This window comes from Adelges cooleyi, unplaced genomic scaffold (genome assembly GCF_023614345.1).
Source record: "Adelges cooleyi isolate 19-005CV unplaced genomic scaffold, UGA_ACOO_1.1 ACOO_flye_CR_arks_rails_tigmint_CR_PRNA_108, whole genome shotgun sequence".
NCBI classification, from domain to species: domain Eukaryota; kingdom Metazoa; phylum Arthropoda; class Insecta; order Hemiptera; family Adelgidae; genus Adelges; species Adelges cooleyi.
In genome coordinates, this window is record NW_026095761.1 from 17,413,286 (window position 1) to 17,437,360 (window position 24,075).

Here is a 24,075-nt window from a genome sequence, read left to right on the forward strand (position 1 = left end):
GCGGTGGGGCTACATAGCTGTTGACTAGGACCCTGATTTCCTCAGTAAAAATTTCGACACCAGATCAAAAATGCTATGACCAACAGGTTAATTTTTACATTTTTTTTTTTTACACGTTTTTTATTACCTGAAACACAAACAAATATATTATGTTAGTCGAAACAACTTTTATTGACAGCAGGTCTGGCGACTAATCAACCGTTTTGTATAGTTCTTAATACGTTGCAAGACGTTTGAATGTCGAGTATATATATGATTTTCAATATGAACGACAACTGACAAGCCAAATGAGTTGTACAAATACAGCTGTTGTGTATAAATATTGAAATACATCAATTCCAGCAGTGTATAAGTGTTCGGTGAAAACCGTCCAGCTGTCATTGACTTCGGTCTTTTGAATTACAGAATCTGTACTCAAGTCTCTGCGACTCTGTTCAAGTGAAAATTGCCAACCCGGGCCGACTTCATTATGGCAGCCTGTCACCATACACCACCACTAGCACGTGAACATCGAAATAAATCTGAACACGGCTATATAACGGTATATGATTGCATGCAGTGGATTTACTATAATACAAACCGTTACGGTGAAATGTCAACCGAAACGATGTAAGACAATTTACATATCATCCACGAGTACAGGGTGTATAAAAAAGAATGGTTGGGTTTCAAACGCCTGTAGGTTGTGAAGTATTGGACCCTCTGGTTGGACTTAAATGAAACAGGGTGTTGTCAAGTTTCGAACGATTACCACTAGATGTACCAGAGTCCTACAAGCCCTACCAGAGTGCTGCTGTAGGTCCAATACTTCACAACCTACAGCCGTTTGAAACCCCACCAATCTTTTTGACACACCCTGTATAATAATACACACAAGTTAGAGAAGGTCCATTTTTATAGAAAGACACTATTTTAACAAATTAAAAAAAAAAATGGGAACAAAAAGAGCCATAATATGATACTATTATACTATTGGTTATGTGTATAACCAATATATGTAACCGTTTAATGATAATTATAAGATTCAGAAAAGAAGTTTTTGTCCTTAGGAAGCCCCTTGGTTATTTATTATTTATTATTGATACTCATAAAAGAAGTTTGCGACTCGGTTTGGGGCGGTTACCGTAAATCCTATGGTATTCGAGTGGCAATACATTTCAAAAAGGGGATAAAATATACTATTACATGTATTTTTGAAAAGCAAATCGTCTTAACCTACTTATAAATATGGGTTTATTAGTTGGAAATTTGACGGTTCAATAGAATGTGTTAGTAGAAAAAGCCAAGACACTCTAATTTGTTGTCAGCCAAAAGAGTAAACAAAAAAAAAAATCCTTGCTATAAATTTGTTTATTATTATTTATTAATTTTTTTTCTACCCAGTTTTGCACCAAACGAGTTGCCAAAAATTTTTAATATCATACCTTTGGTTTTTAATGAATTTTGGGTAAGTATATTATATTATAAGTAACATTTATTTGAACACGAAATATGTTTATCGTTAAGCGTTCATAAGATTCTTTTTTTTTGAGCTTTTAAGCGTATTAAAATCGATAAGAATTGTCATAAATTCTCAAGACCATAAACTATAAAAATATTATTATATTATTATTTGTAGAGACGTTCTCTTATTTACAGACTATAATATAGTGGGGTCGGCGTAGGCACATGTCTGGGTAGGAAGTGATAAAATCACTCACGAGAAAATTACTGTGGATGGTAAAAACTATTAAATATATTTTGTAAAAGTGGTGGGAAATACAATTTCGCCCGTTTATAGTACCGTTATTGTGGTTCTTATTATTTTTCTCCAAATAGAACAGTAGATTTTTAAAAGTCATTTAGAGTGCACCGGGACTCTTATAAAGTACATTTAATTATAATTGAGCTTTTTTTTTTTTTCATTTTGACTACCTTTTCCGCAAACTAATTCATTTTGGTATTGTTAAATGTACAGTCGGTTACATCCATTTTCGCTTTAACGGTGTTGGAAATCGGCGTAGGTAGGTACACACAAATTAAACCAGTTAATTGGTAACACGATTATTCACTTAACCCGCCAGATTGTCTTTGTGCGCTAGTTATCATATCTACACAGACTCGAGTTACATTATTGGAGTGTATTCTGAAACTAAATATTGTAGTATACAGCATACATACTTCTTTATGGCGTGTGGTAAATCCAAAGAGTAGAATAAAATATAACAACTTGACCGCACTGAATTCGTTATAGCCGGAATTGGCACAAGTGTATCAGAATAAATTGTCAATGTAATGAATAATGATCCATAATGTTATTTGTTGTATTGTCACAAATTGAAAAATATATTATTTAAAAACGCTCGGTGGATAAGGTACAGCTGATAAGAGATTAGTAATACATGACTGCTGATAAGAGATTATCAGAAATTATTGATTAGGGACAAGAAAAAAAACCAAAGTTAGTATCCCTTACACGAATAATATTATTGATGGTCTTAAATAGATATTAAAGAAATTGGGCAATAAAATTCCAGCACAGTTTAATTTCTTTAATATATAGCACAATTCTTATTGACTCGATATAGTTATTGCGCTCGTGTAGGGATTACACATAAGTGATAAGGGATAACTGATAAAAAAATGAGTGATAAGAAACTAATAATAAAAAGTGAATTTTTTACCAAGTCGAAAAAAATACTCATGCTCTAACTTTTTTAGTTTAAGCTCAACATTTTCAACTACTATGGTCTTTCTATGGACAGACCGATAATATTATTGTGTGCGTTTGCCGGTGGAAGAACCCCATTACAGCGGACAAACTAGAGAGATGGTAACACGATCGTGGTTTTTAAATAATATGCCACAGCCGGACCTGGAAAGCACATAGCCCGCCGCGCTAAAGGTCATATTATTTTATTGTGTGGTTTCTGTCCATGTAGTAGATTGACAATGAAAATGTTTGCGCCAGCAAAATAGTTGTGCCGAATTTTGAGGAAAGTCCAGGCCGGAGAATACCGTGGGAAAAATGTATACTGTTTTTTATTGTACTTGCATGTGTTTCTTCTTGTCGGTTTGTGTGAACACACACACACACACATTAATACAAATGTATATTATTGCCACATCCAGATGCAGGCGAAACCCACGGCTGCTGAAAAACATTTTTACTATAACTGTCGCCATATTATGTTTGTTAAGACGTTGGTTCCTCCCCACCGAATCTAACCTTAACTGACTCTAGCCAATATGGCGAATCATTTTATAACATCTACTAATTGTATCCAAGTTGGAACGAAATTATAGCGAAAAACTGGAACTCTGTTTTACCTCGCTTTGTCTTATCGATCACGGACTCGTGCCAAAATTTAGCAACCTTAAGTTGTTAGGTACCTACCCAATTGCTTTAATGAAATAAATTACTATTTGTAAGGTTTTCTCGCCAAGAGAAGAAAAAATCATTTTGGAATTAGAAAAGCTGTTAAAATAGGCAAGTAAATATTTACACGTTGAATATTTTTACTGAAATTTAAATGAAAACTTTTTACTAGTATTCGTTTGAAGAATGCCCATTAAAATTTACAAGTTCATTAAAATGTTAACACTTTTCTTATCAATCAATATTGTGGACATTTTTTTAATGTACATACAAATTCTAGATAGACATTAGAACAGCTGTGTTGATATTCTGAATATTTTTATTGAAATTTAAAATTTCATTTTGGGAAAGATCTTAGAGATTCTAATAAATGCATATTTTGTTAACTTTTCTCAATTGGTTAACTCGCATTTTTTAATAATTTAAACTTGTAAAAGTCAATACAAAATGTATATTTTCTTTTGCACTTACAAGAAACAATTTTGAAGTATTTATACAAGGGCACTACGATGGTAAAAAAAATTAAAATTAGTTTATCAGTTTATGTGTAAAATCCTATTAATATATGGTATGGATTTTTAATTGCATTATTGAATATTTGAAAAAAACCCAAAATCGTAACGCCCTACAAAATCTTTCAATAGGAAAAAATGTGATAAAAAAAAATTAATTATCGAAACAGTAAAAATATTTTCTGCATGAAACTAAGTATTTTTCAGTGTCTAATCAAATTCAGTACGGTCCAAACAACGTTTCTTTACTTTATTAATTTATATACATTTCTAAAAATACACTTTTTATAAATATACTATCTTTTTTTCTTCTACACAAGTATAAAAATAGATTTTCCGTAAAACGTCCGAATTTTTTTCATGAAAATTTCCGGCATTTTGATCCCTGGATTTATTATAAAAGATAAAAGCTGGTTTTTATGAAGCGGATCACGGTTATTGCCATGAAAGAGTAGAATAAATATAGAGAGAAAAAAAATAAGCGACCATGTCAGTACACGCTTAATTTAAGGAGACATTTTTTACTTTAACTTTAATAATTTGTAGTTATTTGAAAATTTGCCAAATGAAATCGGACTCGTTAAAATTCTCATCCCAAGAAAATAAATTAAAATTTTTATCACATTTGGACACAGATTTACTTAATACACAAATTGTGTTGTGCATGGAAGGCAATATTGCTTTAAATATGTAACTGTAATATTTACAACAACTTACAAAATGTGAATTATTTGAGGACACTTAAAGAGAATATTCTTTACATTTTGTTTCATAAAAATACTTGGACATTATTAACATGGTAATCAATATTTTTAGGCTTGCAATTAGCGTGGCCTGATTTTTTTTAGAGTCTATTAAGTGCGGCTCTAAACGTAAATTAAATTGGGCTACCATCATCATCGTTTTTTTTTTTTTAGTTAAAATTATAGAAAACTGAGAAATAAGACCCTTTTGTAACAAGTTAAACAATAGACCTATAGCCAATGTGTTAAAAAAAGGTTTCTGGATTTTTTTGCACTTATCTACCTGTAAAAAGGACATAAAAGAGATATAATAAATTATTACTATGAAGGTTTATAATATATATATATATATATATCCACCCGTTCTAATTAATTTACCATACACGTTTAAACTTTAAAACCGGGCACCCGTTTTTAGCCTTATGGGTTTTTTTATTAAAAAAAAAAAATAAGGTGTTAATTAAAAAAAAATCTCCCGTTTCGCTCCATAGAAACTGAATTGATTGTATATAAATATATTAGTTGCGTTTTATTGAATATTTTCTCATTTTATATCATTTTGGATAAATAAAAATACACAGAAAATAAAACTCAGTAAATTATTATAATCAAATAAGTGGTCGTGTAATTTTTAAAACGCATCAAATAAAAATGTTCTTATGTGCATACTACTCTGGATTGATTGAATCAACTGTTTGAGGTATTTTTATAAAGAACTATTTTATATAAAAAAAAAAAAACATTATTGACTTACAATATTACAATAATGCACGGTAGAAGCTAAAAAGAAAAACATTCTTATCAAAAACAAGCTAATAATGATAGTAACAACAGAGTAGTGATAACAACATTATGATAACAACTACTTGGGTTCAAATATTGTTATTTTTTGTCTAGTATCAAATTTTTGATAAAAATTAAAATAAATAATTGTAAAAAATGGTCTGAATAAGAGTATAAATATTATATCGGAATATGTATCTGGACACTTTTTTTTTTTTAATAAAAAGTATATAGTTTTTTTTTTTTTTTTTAATCCAATACCAAGTATGAAAAACATTATTTTTAACCGATATTTTTCTTTTGATTTTGTTCGAACATAGTTGGTTGAGAATTATTATAAAATGGTTTATTGGACCGGGGCTATGAAAAGATCACTTCAAAATAATCATTTAATTGTAATACTGTTTGTGTAGACTGTAGACCAACGAGAGAGCTCAAGTATTACTCTCAATTTTGTTGGTAATGATTTTATCAGTAAGTTATTTACGGCGAAAAATTAGGGACTTATGTGACTCGCATTATTTTTCGGGGCAAAACTACTTTATTTTCTATCTCTCAATCGTTGAGATAAAATAAATGAACAATAAATCTCCATTGGACGTTGTTGCGTTTATCCGATATCGGGGTTTACCTTAAAGGACTTTTTGTTTATCCGAACAATATAATAGGAGAAACAAACGGATATCTTCCAATAATAATATTATATTTGAATTAGAGCTTGCGACGGTTTAAAGTATTAATTTTTATTTATAAATTGACCATAAATAATAATCTACTCTGTAGCTAGAAAGTGTTGTAATTTGTAACTATAATATTAGTTGTTAAAATTATTTAGTAATAATTGCTTTGATAATTTATTAGTGTGACAACTGTTGCACAATATGTATTTATTGGTCACAGCAAATGTCTGAAATACATCTGATAAGACAAAACAACTTGAAAGTACATTTTGTAATATTATTATGGTGTTAAGTACCGACTGAACTAGAAGGGTTTACGCGAGATAAGATGTTTGAAAGTGGGGCTACTACTTATTGGGATCAACAGCTATATTCCACAGTTGTTCAACTGCAAAATATTCACCTTGGTTATTAAACAATTTAATCCTCTTATAAAGTTTATCATATTCGAATTCTGTATTTTAATAATGTTATTTGTCAACACTATTTCAAATTGTATTTTCAAGTAAGCACTTGTTTAGTTATGTTAGAAGTATTATTCATCTAAACCATAACTCTTTTTACCTGTCCAAGATTCAGTTACGACCTTTGACCATTACAATACATTTATATTTCTTATTTTATACATTTATTTTCACTACTTTGTGACTTTTTTCACATAATTTAGGATTTTCCTGTCGTAGCGTCTTAGGACACAGCTTTTTAATTTTCTTTCTCTTACTTCTTTGTTTAAGCTATATTAACTATGGTTTATAACTATTTAATATTGATCTTCATTGTATTGTCTACACCATAAATAGTCATTATACAGAACACACAAAGTATTTTAGGCAAACCGTTTGTTTTTGTTAACTAGCACAGACCCAGAAAACATAATAATATGAGCATGCAAACTATTTAATAGGAAGCTGGTATTTTCAATATTGACTACACGGTCGGTTGAAAAGCAATTACAAAACATTATTAATAGGTTTATCATGAAACACACTAGTCCGTAAATAAGCCCATGTGTACATCCAATCACCTTCTAAATCCTGTTTCCACCTTTATTTTATAAAACGCGTAATCCCATTACAATGTATATTATTTTGTAATTCCATTTTGTCGTTGAAACAAATGTGCAGATTAAATCATTTAAAAAACATATTATATTATGTGTTATTCATGGCGGGAAAAACATTTTTGTTTTAGTATTAGTTACATCAACTATATAAGAGTAAACGAGTGTCAACAAATACTTAGAATATTTGAGCTTTTGTAAATTAACAGCCAGTATTGGAATGTTATCAATTTATTGAATAATCCATGGTTTGGAATTTGGAAAATAAGTTCAATGGCGAAAACATGAATTCGATTTTCTCACCTTGTTGTAGTGTACATTAAAGCTTGAATTGAGTTTGAATCGTACTTGGAATAGTTGTCACCAGAACCAAAAACTGCAAGTAAACACTGTTGTGGGATAGGCAAACGGGACAAATTAAAGTGAACCACGTAAAGTAATTTCAACAGGAATTTTCAGTGGCTGAGGAATTACAGTAATCCTTATAATTTAAACGACGGTGGGCGCACTGATTAAAAAAAAAACCCCAAAAGGAACGAAAAAATAATTTTCTTTAAAATTACATTAACAAAATCCTATGGAACATTTTCAGCCAGTTTCACCAACTATTGTTGTTCAATACACGCTTAACACAATGTTAGTTAACAATCAATTTAAATTTAACATCTGATCAAATGAAATAAGTTTCACCATAACATTATTATTGTTAAATTCGATTTATTAAGTTAACAAAACGTTAGTTGGGTTACCAAAGCGGTTACCCTCGATTCCAACGTTCTCATTGGTTACTAATATAATATGTGATAACTGATAAGTGATTGTATTATTTAATTTGTCAGTTTTTTAATATTTGGCATTTTATTTTACTTTCTTTTAACGTTTCGGTTTGTATAAATAATAATTTATACATAATATTATAACACATTGTTTAGATAGTCTATACCTTTCTAAAAATAGTTTGTCATCAAAGTCGTTGAAATAATTTTTTTCTATTTTTAAAGCCTAAAAAAAGTAGGTAGTGATAACAATTATTTCCATTGTTATACTCAGGATAGGTAAGACATAATAATATTATCTAAATTACAAAATACAATAAATTATGATATTTAGACCTATAAGGCAAGTCTATGCCATTCCTTTTTACCTAATCTACCTACATAAAATAACTTCTGCTTACCTTATAAAAGATTATCGAAGTTGTCTTTTCTATTGTTCTTAAAATACTCAACATAAAGAAGGTGCTCATCAAATGTGTAATTTATTATTATATATTACTAGTATACTCGGTCAACAAAAATTATAAAACAATTTCTGAACTAAAATAATATAAAACTATTATATATAAGTGCTACAATACATTTTAACATGCCGATTAACTTTTTAACAAGCCGATTTCGGGTGATTAATTTAACAATGTGTTAAGGCTAACAAATCTCGATGAAACCTAATTTTCACTAACCAGTTGTTAAATATGATTAACAATAAGTTAAATTCTTAACAAATGTTGGTAAAATCGGCTGAATATAAGTTAATCTCTTATCCGTGTACTGGGGCTAAGTTTCGAAAATTGAATTTATAAAAAACAACAAGGATGTAGTGTGGAGACAATCGTTGACTTCTGACTTGAGCGATACAAGTCAGATTCTTTGGAATCTTAGTCGCACTACCAATCATTCTTAAGTAGCGAGGTATATAAACTGTCATGTAAACTTGGCACGTGTCACATTGAAGATACTTATGTGCGGTATTATGTTTGCCTTTTTTCTCTCAGCTATAAGTCATAATGATCTACTCTATAGGATTGTACAGCGTATATAACGGGTGAAGGATTTAGCCGACGTGACGGTTTGGTTGTTCTAATGTTTGCGACAGGAATATAAAAGCCAATTTCGAGTAGATTTCAATGTAGAAAATCCGAGAGAAGCACTTCTACCCAATAGACGGCAAAGGAAACAATACATTTTCCGCGTTGTACCGTTTAAATGTTCAATTCAATTTTTGTAAACGCAAATCAATTTTATGTTATTTAAGAAAAAGAAGTTTACACAAAATACACATTCGATAAAAAATTACTCGAACTTGGGTAAATGTATTTTAAACTTACCTGTGAAATTTCTATACCGAGCAAATGTACCGTGTCTTACTTTGGTTGGTGGTTTTCGATGGTGGCTTCTGACTTGATATTGTCGATATTAATTATTTTTAGCCGGCGATAAGAGATAATAAAACAAAACTATGGTATGCAGCCACAGATATATATATATATAATAAACTAGATTACTAACTAGCGATAAGAATTGAAGATGGCGGAAAGTGGCTGCTTCAATCTTCTCTATTGGTGGTATATACAGTAAGCAATCTAGTTTATTATATATACACAGATATGCAGCAGATCATGAACATGTTATCAGATTTTTATCATGGAATAAATGATTATGTTACACCACTTTTTCCATGACAGGAATCAAGATGGCGAAATCCGTGTGGGATCAATATATTTTGTTTTCACTGTGCGCCTTCCATGTATATAATATTATAGTTCAGTGACTAAATATATTAAGAAACTTTAAGGAAAAAAAAATTAGAGATTGTTAGTCTACGGACATATTTTGTACTTTATGTTATACAAATCTTTTATACGTTTTTTTGTCGATTTAAAAATAATTATGCTATTAAAAAAAATATTGGCTTAAATATAAGTGTGTGTATATGCAAACGGATTATGCGTTAAACTAATTCACGTAACCGCCGCGATACGGTCGACGTCGTTTATGGTACTTAAGTATGTAATTTATTGTTTTTTTTTTTCAATTTCATTTCTTTATAAGTTGTAATTTAATCCGATCGATTCAGTACAAACATCTTCATCATGATGAGCGAGAACGAAGAAAGCGGTAGTGAAGAGGAAATCGAAGAACCCGAAGTAACGAGTGAGCACACACACACATCTTATATTAAGACCTTGGTTATTTTTGAAATTTTCATATTAAGTGCTTTTATTGTATATATATATATATATTTTTTAGTTTCAAACGATCTCCAAAAGGCTATTGCCGATGCCTTTTGGTTGTTTACAAGTGAAAATAATCGGCAAAACATATCCATCAACGATCTTGGAAAGGTCATCCGTCACTTGGGTAAGGTCTAAAAAAAAGTACCCTTATCCTAGAGCACACACACTAACATGTTCACTTATTCATCAACACATTATTATAAAATTGCGATACGACGATAATACCGGTCGTTAAAATGATTATTATTATTTTTTTTTTATTAACTTGCTTTTGAGAGGCTAAATCTGAGTCTGTATCTGCACCGAATCTCTTCGCCAAAGTTTAAGTACATCAATTATACAAAAACCGTTTGTGTACAAACATCAAGACGAAATAAAATATTTGTAAAAAAAAACTTTTACAGACGTTAAGTCGACATTAAACTCTATTATAATCATAAATCGTGGAACATTGTCCATTATCATAATGAGACTTACTAAAATGTTGGACACTTTAATATGTATAAGACTTGATGTTTTGAGTTAACATTTAAATAGCCGACACGTGTAAAGGCTGTTTTCATGTTTCGTTATTTATTCTACTAAATGCTTGTACATTTTGCACACAAAAAAAAAAAAATATAATATGGTAATATTATTTACAATCAAATATTGATATTCAGTAGTATACTTTTCGGCTTTGTTATTTTTCTAATTTCGATTGAAATCAAAAATAATACATTAACAGCTTTGAAATTTAATATTAGAAAAAATGTGATTATTATTAATTATTTGTGTTCACTTTCTAAGTATAATATTATCTTCTCGTCGTTGACTCTCACAAGATTTAAAGCACCCTAACGTCTAAGTACAATGTAAATTGTGAAAAACAAATCATAAATATGAAAATCCAATTTTTTTGGCGGGAAAATTGTTTAATGATGTTTTTTGGTTTAGCTTTTATTAACCGTAGGCGCTAATTAAGTTAAGAGAACACCATAAACAAAATATCTAAACATATCTGCCCTATATTTTTTTTTGAAAAAGTTATACCATATCGATAGTGAATATTTATGAATCTGTTAAAATTATGGGTATTTTATCTCGATTTCGATGAAGAAGCATTGGCAGACTTAAAATTTCTTTCGGTTACAATATTTATCAGGTATTGATCACAAGTCGTTGCACCTTAAATTAAAAACTTTCAGCCCGATACTAGATAATATTATTATTATCCAAAAAAACGGGAGTAATTAATTTTTGTACAACTATTAAGTATTAATAACTTTAATGGGGCCTTAAAACGTTTTATTTGTTTTTGTTTTTTATGACTAAACGGTGTACCTACCCGTTATCTTTATAATCATGACTGGCGGTCCATTATATAACTTGATTAACGGTCGTATACAATAAAAAGAGGTGTACTCATAATAATTTAGCTTGTACAATATAATATTTAAACGGCACCACCGGAGCGTCACTGATTGCATACTTGTGTATTCCTTTTTTTTGTGTTGTTATAAATCATTATTATGTAGTCTACTTGGATCCACCTTATGACGTATTCACACTATAGCCGCTGCGAGTCTAATATAATATAATTTAATATTAAATTTATAATGCACACAACAGGTGACAAAAAACAAATTAGCATTATAAAAGGAAAAGTCACCCTAAAAATGTATTCCACTCAACTCGATTTTTTTTTTTAGTCCCAAAATTAAATGGGTTTTTCATGCTCCCCTACAATATTGATAAAAGTCACCCTTCACCAGTGTCAACATATATTTTATAGAAAAAAAAATGTTTCATTTTGCACAAGCTTTACTTGCATTGACTGATGTGCTTAAGAATTTATGGCATTTATCAATTATATCAATTATTTATCATTTAACAATTATAAATGAACAGAGTTGTATTACATAATAATAATTATTATTAACTCACTTGTATTACCTTCATACAAGATACACTGAAGAAAATACTTCATACAGTCCACATTTTGTATGTAAATAATGTTTAAAATCATATTCATTTCCAATCGATGAAAGTATCAAAGTTTTCAAGACTTATGACTTTTTTAATATTTACAAAATAACTGGGAAACTGCACGTCAACCGACAGACTTGTTTGGACAAACAAATGGAAATGAAAACAAGTTTTCCTTTGAATAAGTCAAGTTTGTGCATTATTAATTATTACCGTAATAGGTTATGTTTCCTTTAAAGTAAAATAAATATTCGCCTTGGGAATTATCTTAACTTGTATAAGGATAAAATATATGAAATTTGAGACACATAGTACACAGTTAATTTGTTTAAAACAAAAAACAATATAAAGTTTAGGTGGTTTCTAAGTATCTAATGATAAGTAGGTAAACAGCTGTGTAAAATATTTTGTACAGAACACAAACGTTCCATTGGACTGATGAGAAACTTGTTCAATAGCCAGCTGCTTAGCAGAAGTTTTTTTAATGCGTGTGTGTTGTTGGGAAAAAAATCTGTAAGAGATAATATTTTTTAACTGAATACGTTTTCCAAATGCTTACTTCTATTGTCAACGTTTTCAACGACTTCCATTCATAGTAATTTCTTATATTTACTTAGTTGCCTATTCTAGTTTTTCGATATTTATTTTTATCTTTGACGTTTTAATATATTTTTTCTTATTCTCTCTTTTCTTTGGGACGAACAATCCATTAAACAATTTTACATCTATAGTGCTAAAACTCTTTAAACAGGGTTTTACAATAATAGCCAAAAACACATTGACTAGAATTGTTCTCGTTGAATCCGATTGTGGTTAATATAATAATCAAAGATGTACTTAGTGGTTTTGGACAAGTAAAGTTTAACGTACAAGTGTTAACAAAAAATACATTGTCACTTTGTGAAACGGCTGTACACAGATTTAGTACAGCAAAATACTACTTTAAAATTATGTATGATATATATATATATGTTATTTTTCTTCGAATAGGATGTGTACCTAGTGAAATGGAGTTAAAAGAATTCGCCAAAGAAGTTACACACCCTAAGTATCCGAAGATTGTCAAGCTCAACGCATTCTTGCGACACATGGAAGCACAAGTCCGGGCGTTCAAGTATAAACACATTATATTAATGTATATTTAAAATCCCCAAACAATTGTATGGGTTTTAATTGTGGGTATCCACCCAATCGGTTGGAAAATTTGAGGGAAATTCTCTGAGGCAGATGCCAAAGACCTGAGCGTCGGTTGAATTAAACCTAAGAGTCAGCTTTAGTTATATCTAAAACTAACTATTCTAAAGAAATGCACTTTACTACGTTTTTAAACTTAATTTAATTGACATTAAATCAAAAATCTACAATACGCGAAATGCAAATAAGCTAATTGTACATACATTTAAAACACTAAAATCTAGTAGACACTTTGTTAAAGTGGGTTATTAGACCTACTCACTAATGCACCACAAACTATATTGAACTGCAAATCTTACCTAAAATACAAAAAATTAATTAATATATATATATAAGCTAATTAGCCATGATTATCATGGATATGTCTGATTCGGTATTCCCCTATGCCATTCATTATCTCCGATTGTTTGGGGGAGGAAAGGTGTTGTATGAAATTAAAAATAAAACATACATCCCAAATACATGGGCTCGTCTTGATTGTGTTAGTAAATATTAAAAAAAACATACATAATTTCCTCCCTAATGACAAATAATATTGTCTATATATTTTGACCTTTTCGATTCTATGAAATGTCAAAAAAATTGAAGGTTCAAAAAACCGTTTCGAACGGTTGTCAGAATGTACGAAAAATGTTAGTTGTTCCATACCATTATTAAAGATAACAAATTATAGATAGTCAATTTAATTTAGTTTTTCTGTAAAAACAAGTATATAGTTAATATTTTATAAGATACGTATGTCGTTAAATGCTATGGATGTTAACAAATCTTATTTCCAGTGTAAACTTTTGTTATAATTTATGTATCTGCATATTTTATTTATATATCATTATTAATACATATTATATATATATATAATTAGAAACTCCAATTTCACCGATATGAGGTTTTACCTCAGTGGTGAAATTGGGCCAAACTATTTTTATCAATGATTTTTCCTATTAATATTTTAATGCTGATAACTATTCTTTCTTGGCAGTCTTGAAGGATATACCTATGTATATAAATTTTTGCATACTATCAGGTACAGACCGGGGAGTGCGGATGAACTCTTGCAAGCGTTTCGATTGTTGGACATGGACGGCAAAGGATCTTTGTCTATAGATCAAGTCCGAGCAGCTCTGAGATCCGGCGAGTCTTTTGACAGTGAAGAAATCGCCGAAGCCATCAAAACGGCCTACGATCCGCATTACGGGTTCATACACTATGACGTGTGGGTCAACAAATTACTGGTAAATAATATTGTTCTTTTGTATGTTATCAACCCCCAGATTGGTTTGCAGTGAACAATAATAAAAGTGATATTATTACATTGCGTATTATATCACATTTTTACACTTGCCAACTATAATTGAACACATGAGCCTTTTTTAATTTGCAGAGAACCAAGGCGGTGGGGTTGTCCCCCCTGCCACCTGTGGACGCCCTTGCATTGCAAATAATATGAAGTTACATAATATTGAAAACTAAATTACCCCAATGGTTTGACTTGAAAGATGAGCTTTAAAACAACAACGGTGGCGGTAATTTCGTTATTTAATCCGCCCCGAACAAAATAGGCGTGCGACAAAATATATTTTACTCGGTTTTGGGAAGAGGCACAGTTTCGGGCTGTACGTGTATTGTACATAATAGTATTATATTATTATTATCGTGAGCAATGGACAAAATGAGCATATTTCACAAAGAGAAAAACTCCATTAAAACACGCAAACGACCGTGACTGCGTTCTTTATTCAATATATTTACATTCGTATACAGTTTAACGCCTTATAATCCTTATCGCGTCGGTATATATGTATGCTTGGTATAAGAAGAAGAAAAAGGGAAAAACACTTTTCCAAGACACACCGCGTGGGTGTCATATCTGTGTATATACACACAATTTCGATATTTTCATTAAAACGTGTGTGGAGACAAATTAATAATGTCGTATGACGGAAAACGGCCGTTGACCTTTCTTGAGTACACACACACACACACACACCCGACCGATTATTATAAATATAGACAGGGATGGGGCTATGATAATGATGATGCACGTGTTTCCTCAATTTAATCCAATATGTTGTTTTCAATTTACAGGGCAAGACCAAAACGGACGTATACGCGTTAATACCAGTCGACGGACGTGCGGCACAAAAGGACGCCATGTTAGATCAGCTTTTGAATCAATTGTAAAATGAATAAAAAAAATAATAATTAAAAAAAATACCAACGCCTCTACACTAGTATATACAATACTGATGCGATAAGTCAGGTCAGTAGAATGACGGGGGGGGGGGGGGTTAATTATTTTTCTCCGTAGTATTTGTGAAGAACATAATTGCTATATCATTGTCTCTGTAGAAATAAATAGTTTTTAAAAGAATAGCAACGATAAAGCCGCTGATGATTTGCTCGATTGCTGCCGCCCCGGAAAGTCTATAAAACGACGACCGGACCGCTTTAACCGTTTCAACGATAATAAAAACAAAGTTTTGTTTTTAACTTTTAGCGCGCAGTTCACTGTTATAATTTAATAGTTATTACTATAAAGCAGTTTGCCCCGAACACTGCTTGTGTTGAGTACGCCATTATTAAGTATTGCACTAATATTCAGCCGAGGACTAGAATAACGTGGACTCGGGTTTGGGATTGTATTAAAATGCGCTATATAATTTGGTCGTCAAATAGGTCCATGACCCACGTCCATGCTTGAATGCTTCTATATAAGTCTAGCACAAGCTAACATACTATTGTGAACGATACCGTCGAATCAGGTAATTTGATCAGGAGGCCGCCAGCTTCCTTATAGTATTCTCATATGCCGATGGATGTTAATTTCTTAGACATTACAGACATCTCGAGTTGACCGAAATAGAAGATAATATGATTTATAATATCGAACTACGTTGTCAGAGCCTGCGGACGGATTTCTTTAACGTTTAAAAAGATTATTAATTTCGGTGTGAAGTTATTAAAAAAAAAAAAGAAACATGATTCAATGGCGGTGCTAGGACTTTTTCCCAGGGAGAGCTGCCAACGGACGGTCGACAAATTTAGGTAGATCCGAATCGTTTCAAACCAATGATAATTTTTTTTCTTTTGGAAGGTGATTCGATTCGAATGTGTTCTCTTGTTACCGCCACTGACTGGATCATGAGCATAAAATAACAAGTTTTCCATTCTAGCTCTCTGCTTACACATCTAGCTTAGGTCCTTGAGTACACAGAGTACAGTGACTTGAAACAACCTGATTCTATAAACTTTTGACTTTCAAAGTTGCAATTATGAATATAGTTTATTAAGGGGTTCTCGTGATATAATTGCGACGCGGCCGCCCTCTGAAGAAAACTTAAAGCAATATCAAATTCGTGTAATGTGTGGGTTGTATATAGCTGTTAACGTCGGTATCAATTACTCGCGTCACACCAGATAAGGTAACCGACAACACTTCGGAGTTCTGATTTGTAAACTTGTCCAATTTGCAAAATATAGTTTACACGCAAATTTCCACTTTCATAATACAATAAACTTGTGAGATAAATGCAAAAAAAAAAAAATCTCTCTCATACATAATTCATACATGTACAAATATGACGTGTAAATAAACAAGAATAATTTGACCGATTCGGTGTTTCGATTTGAGGGAAATTCTCTGAGGCAAATGACAAAGACCTAAGCGTCGGTTGAATTAAACGTGAAAGGTAGCTTTAGTTGTATCTAAAACTAACTGAGAAACAGCAGTTCAAAGTGCAGAGGTCGTTATGTGTACAGTAAACGAGTGGTTTCTAAAACACAATCTCAGGTTAAACTTTAATAAAACCAAGTTCATAGCGTTCTCCCAGGACAGAAGAACGCAACCAAAACTATTATTAGACCTACTCACTAATGCACCACAAACTATATTGAACTGAAAATCTTACCTAAAATACAAACAACTAATTAATATATATAAGCTAATTAGCCATGATTATCATGGATATGTCTGATTCGGTGTTCCCCTGCGCCATTTATTAACTCCGATTGTTTGGGGAAGGAAAGGTATTGTATGAAATTAAAAAGTAAACATACATCCCAAATACATGGACACGTCTTGATTGTGTTAGTAAATATTTAAAAAAAACATACATAATTTCCTCCCTAATGACAAATAATATTGTCTATATATTTTGACCTTTTCGGTTCTGAGAAATGTCGAAAAAAATTAAAGGTTCAAAAAACCGTCTCGAACGGTTGTCAGAATGTAAAAAAAAAGAAATAACGTGGTTAAGCATAACAATATGATTAATTTTGGCTTTGAGTCGCGAAGCTGGAAACTTTGTATTTTGGACGGCTAAAAGGTTGGCCCGTCCTTTTAGAAAAAAAAAACACTTTCACATTTTCAACTTTGACACTCAAAAACGTTGCAAAAAGTATTTTAAAATACAATCGCAATATTTTCGTGGAAATTCATTGGGTGTAATTAATATTTTCCTCGAAAAACAATTGACGCGTGCTTTAATATATTTACCGCATGAAAACAAGGGTTGACGTTACAAGTGCTGCTTTACACAGTTATTATTATGATAACATGATTTGGACCACAAAAGACAGAGGTTGTTTTTTTCTCTCTACCAAGTCTAGTTATTTTTTTCAAACAGTTTTTAAAGCTGTCAAAACACTGTTTATGTTATTTTCATTATGCTCACTACGTTTATAGATACTTGTCTATAATTTAGTAAAAATAGAATTTATTTTTGTTCTATGTTCTTTGTTTTCAATTAAAAACTGGTCCCAAAACTTGGAACGTTTTGGGTTTATTTCAAAAAGAAAACTAGAATATTCTGATTTTAGCATTAATTTATTTGTAACTTAGGTGATTTCATTAAAACAGATTGACAAATTTGTTTCAAATAAAATGCAAATTTTCGTTATACAATTTAATCAAAAAGAGTACAATTTATTTGTACGGGCAAACAAATCCCTCAACATATACAATTTATTTTTACGGTAAAGTTACAAATTGCAAGTATCAGAATTGTTTTGATTTTCTTTTGCGTTGGAACTGTACTTACGCTTAAGTGTTCTACAATTTTAGGAAAATATTAGCTAAACACACAAAACATCACAAAAAGGTGTTTAACGCTTAACAAAATTCGGTAAAAAACGACGGTCGTTTTGTTTGTGTGTTTTATCAAATAAAGCAAAAGGGTTAAGTGAGAACGTTTGTATTTGAATGATGATTTGTAAGCCTACTAGAGTTCAGACTTCAGACCCGTCAACGTTAAATCCGTTAGGATTAATCCGGCAAAGGTCTGAGCCAAAAATCGGTTGTCATAAATATATACTCACATACAAGGCGGTTCTTTTATATTGGGCCACTCGATATCATGTCATAGGGTTCAATAAGAAATTTTCATGACGTTTTTATACAATGTGATCTCAATTTTTCACAACTTTTTGGTTGATTTCAATAACTTATATATGATTTTTTTTGTCAACTATAGTTTTGTGATTTATGTTGTGTACTAATTGTGTTATAATTTGTATGCAATATTACTATTATATAAAAGTTAACCGCGATGGAGAATAAAAGTGCCAAAGAGATGTTATTTTTTAATTAAACAAAGAAAAACAGCATAGACCATCCGGTACAGTCTAGTTGTTGGTCCGAGCAAGACAATTACTACTTTATTTAGCGCTTTCCTGGTCCGTTGTATATGTACCGTGTAAACTTTTATAGTGCGTTCACACTGTCCTCGGCGATATTGGAATTCTCTGTTCGGACAATACAATAATTTAATAAAATATACTACACCTCTGACAATAAACCGATTGAATGAAGAGAGCTAATCGTCCGTAAATGTCAATTAAAAATAACATGGGCTTGGCTATTAAAAAAACCATATTCAGGATATTAATAACTTGTGTAGAAACATTAAGTGTTACTTCACAGAATGTGAGTGTTACTTCACCAATTCGTGCATCTTGGAATGTTATTAAGAAATTAAAAAGATTTTAAGACTTTTATCTCTTATCTATCTTATCCCTTCTTTCTTATCTCTTATCAATCTTATCACTTCTCTCTTATCAGATAAATCATCAAACATTTTCGTTACGTTTTTTCCTGTCAATTTCTCCGGTTGTGTGCCAAAGTAAAGACATGAAATGTAAAAAAAAAAAATTAAATACCATGCCCAAATATCAAACGCGGATAGATTCACTGCACTGCAATCTTTACAGGATGTAATAATCCTGTGTGTATATGTTACTAAAAAAATGTATTATCAATATTTACTTTCATAGAAACTGAAGAAATGATCCAACTCTCCGGGAAAATATTGTCAAATTTTTATCTAGAATTTAGTATTAAATAAACGGCCTATAAGTGGTGGCCAAAGCATACTTGGCTACATAGCCAAGGTATTTTTATACAATAAATTGACTTTGACGCGAAATGAATAATTGGATTTCAAAAAATTAAACCTATCAAAACTCATCTACATTTATACTAATAAATAAGTATGTTATCATATACACTAAAAGTGCAATATTGTTGAATTTGATCACGATTATTTCTTTTCTGTGACCGATTGAGGTAATTTAGTCATGTTGCAGTCAATATGATTACAATAATATGGTAGTTATATGCAATATAGTTAGTAATATGCAACTTAAGTCGATACTTGCTCTAATTTTTGTTATTATTAATTTAGCGAATATTATCGTTTGCAATGCAAATCCAAGTCTTTGTGTCTGAATTGTTTTGTAAAATTTCAACAAGACCTACCCCGCTTGACGACGGCGACGCTTGTGAAAAGCACAATTATAATTATTCAAGTAATAGCCCCTTAGACCGGCTTTGAATTCAAACCCATTTCCATTATTCCTTGCAACGTGTAAAATGTCATCACCATTGCGATTGCCGCCATGTAATGGCTTTTGTCGAATGAAATAATTAGAATGTCTTAATAGGTGTGCAATTACTCACGATAATTGGTTCAAGTTTCAATATATAAACCCATGACCTAATTTTTACCCATTGAAACGCTATTATTTCCAGTATTCTAGCAAACATTTTTTTAGATAGCAACATATGTTTTTAATTACATAAATTTGTAGACAAAAAATATGTTAGCGTTTGAATTTTTTTATTTTATTTATCTGTTCATTGGCTATGATTTTGTATAGATACTACATGTCCTCTTGATAATTATCATATTTTTTCGGTTTTCCAAAACAGGTAGCACATAAAATTCATATTTTCATTAGCATTGTTCAATTGGCAATAACATTCTAGGAAGTCACTAAAATATTTTGAAATAATTATAGACGAACGGTTCTTATCTACATATTTACAGGTTATTCATTATAGACACATATTTGATCTCTTATCTATCTTATCCCTTATCTCTCTTATCTTAAATCAGATAAATCAGCTGATATTTTCGTTACGGTAAAACGATGATGTCGATTTTTCAGTTTTTGTGCCTAAGCAAAGACACAAAAATGTCAATATGTGCCTAAAAAGTTTAGGGAAAAAAAATTCTCAAAATATTTATATATTTTCTGAGAAAATGTGTGTCTTAGACATTAGTTGGGTCACGGTCACCCTGTAATCTGTATACCAAAATCCTTCTATTCATGCCCATGTCAACGTTGGTTGTACGGTTTAAGTTAGACCTTCTAATATTTTAGATATTAAATAATAATAATTTATGTAAGTATTATTAGATGATTTTAAACTATAACAATAATGTAAATAATAGTTATCGCTATAACCTAGAAATAAAGTAATTTGACATCATTCGTTGATGTAATCATATTAATCTTAAATAAGCAATCTAATGTACGATTTGCGATAAGAATTCTAGCTAAGAAATACAAACAATATTATAATATACATTTTGGGTCACTAACTAATCCTCAAAGGAATAATAATTAGTCAACATAGTTTTAACGGCGTGGTTCTAATTGGGTAGCCCGTATAATAATAATATATACTAACAAAATAAATTATAAATAGTTGATCAAAGCCGAACCTGCGACTTTTCGTGGCGTCCAAAAGCCGAATAATAGAACTGTGTGAAGAGGTAATTTAGCCCTTTACAAAAGCGTTGGGCTTTAAAGGTTTACCCTTTTCACGTCTCACACAAGTTTACATTTAAACATTAGGGTTCATTACTACATACCGCTAAAAGCTAACCTACACTATACATATATATATATATACATGTATTTATATATACAGAGTGATTCATCTGCTAATGTAAGACACTCATTTCCTGAAGAAAATTAAAATCCTAACAATTTTTAACATTATTTTTTTGTCTACATATTTATGAAATTAAAAATACAATAAACCGAGTCCATGCTTTTTTTTTAATGTATAACTAATGAAGGTGAACATTTTCTGAGTATTGAAATATACAAATTTTAAAGTACAGAAAAAAATATTCATATTTTCTGATAAAATAAGCATCTTACATCAGACAGATCACCTTTTAGAGTTTATTTTTGAAATACCTACAAGAAGCAAAAAAAAAAGTGGCTCGAAAGTAATGTTTAATAAAAAGCAATATCCGGAACTTGTGAACAGTTTTCATTTTATAAACAATATATTTGTAATAATTTTTTTCAGCGGAAATAGAAATATTTATATTTCCAGGATTATTTAGGTATTTTCTATATCCTTTTATTTTTCATTTAAAGTGGTGGTTTTTCCTTTTTCAGAATTTTCCTTTTTCTCTAAACTTTTAGGTACATATTGACATTTTTGTGTCTTTGCATTGGCACATTAACGAAAAAATCAACACCACCATCACTATAATAACAAAATAATCAGCTGATTTATCTGATAAGAGAGATAAGAGAGACAAGGGATAAGAGATAAGAGATTAGAGATGTGTCTATAATAAATAACCTGTAATCTAAGTAATCTGTAGATAATAACCGTTTGTCTATAATTATTTCAAAATATTTTATAGTGACTTCCTAGTTGTTAGAATGTTATCGCCAACTGGATGTGTTCACATCATATAAATACCATATAGTTTTTGTGTACAGTAAAAAGTTTGACCAAGATGGAGATTCGTTGAACGCAACAGCTGTGCCGGGTAAGAATGTTAAATAGAAATCAAGTAATAACTTGGGTATTAAAAAAAAAAAACAAATTTGATCCACAATAAGGAAGTGTTAAAAGTCAAACACATTAAAAAAGATTTGGAATCTGGCCAACAACCATTTCGCCGGTATGACAACTGGGACGTTTTTGACGGCTTGACAAATTTCAGAACATCCAGTTGGAATTTATTTCCGGAATGACTTTTTAGGCCTTGCAGATTTAACGGTTTTTTATCGTTGAAAAAAATTGTTGTAATTAATTTTCTTTAAAAAAGTATGACAAGAATTATAAAACGTGTCGTTGAACTCGTCTAATAAAATTGCCAAAACTAAAAATGCACAACTTTTTAAAAGCCAAACATTTTTTTAAGGTAACTGAACTATAATAATTATTTCGGATTTATATTTTAATATTGGTCCAAACACAAGACATCTCCTAAAATTCTAAACAACAATCATTATTGCAGTGCCAAATATAGTCACCAATGAACAAATTTCCTGCCAGGTCTATTATGTTATGTTTCAATTATTGGCAAGTTTTAAATAAATCACCTTTCCAATGAGGCAAAACCAATGTAGATGCGCTCATTGGTCTTGTAAATAGACTTACATAATTAGTTGTATTTATGAAGTAATTATGAACAATTATTATGTGTACAAATTATAAACACACTGCCTTGTTGCCAGTTCGGTTGGACCACAAATTATATAACGGGTGTACTAACAACTAAAAATAATCACTAATGTGCTGAGCGAAGAAACTCAGCACTTGTCAGCACTCTGTTTATATTCCTATAACATTGCAAGTACAATAATGTACACTATTATATTAACTTAATTGTCATAACCATAAAGTACAAGTATATCCGTTAAAAACAGCCAAATAATAAACATTACTAGACTAAAACTATTCTCTAAACCGTAGAATTAACAAAGGATTTTTAAAATAATAATTTTAAAAAAACGTTTGACTTTTTGAATTTGTTCCATTTGAAAGAATTAAAAGTAGTTTCGTTCGGTTTAAACGTGACCAAGTTATGCTAAACTTATTCATTAAACTTTAATTTTATTTTTACTTACATAAAACATGAATGTAGGTATATATGCGCATATATTTGTTGTTTAACCTAAACTTCAACGAAATACTTCCAGCAGCTAAAATGTAGCCTTCAAAATAGAAAAAATTATTTTAACGTCCTTAATGACAAACTATTTTTATAAAAGTATAGACTATCTAAGTAATGTGTTAAAACATTATATATAAATTATTTATATGAACCGGAAACGTTAAAAGAAAGTAAAATAATAACAAACTGACAAATTAATAATACAATCTCTTATCAGTTATCACATTTCGTGATAACCAATGAGAACGTTGGAATCGAGGTAACCGCTTTGGTAACCATACTAAGGTTTTGTTAACTTAACAAATCGAATTGAACAATAATAATGTCATTGTGACACTTATTTTGTTTAACCAGATGTTAAATTTAAACGAACTGTTAACTAACATTGTGTTAAGAGTGTATTTAACAATAGTTGGTGAAACCGGCTGAATGTGTTCTAAAGTGATAAAATCAACGTCAAGTTTTTTTTTAGTGCGTTCAACGTTAAGTTAAGCGTTGAAAAGAAAGCGAGTATTGAGCATTAAATAAAGATTGACAGTTGTATGGTGTT

At 30.6% G+C, this 24,075-nt stretch overlaps 2 protein-coding genes across 4 annotated transcripts in view; one reads left to right on the forward strand and one right to left on the reverse strand.

Moving 5' to 3' along the window:
* LOC126842289 (adenylyl cyclase 78C) overlaps positions 1-24,075 on the reverse strand; it is a 79,974-nt gene that overhangs the window by 37,051 nt on the left and 18,848 nt on the right. The window lies entirely within an intron of this gene.
* LOC126842310 (dynein regulatory complex protein 8-like) lies at positions 9,846-15,508 on the forward strand. Its single transcript, XM_050579242.1, has 6 exons — positions 9,846-9,918; positions 9,990-10,066; positions 10,163-10,273; positions 13,108-13,231; positions 14,336-14,543; positions 15,397-15,508. Exons 1-6 carry the CDS (start codon positions 9,908-9,910, stop codon positions 15,490-15,492), a joined length of 627 nt encoding a protein of 208 aa, XP_050435199.1. The 5' UTR covers positions 9,846-9,907; the 3' UTR covers positions 15,493-15,508.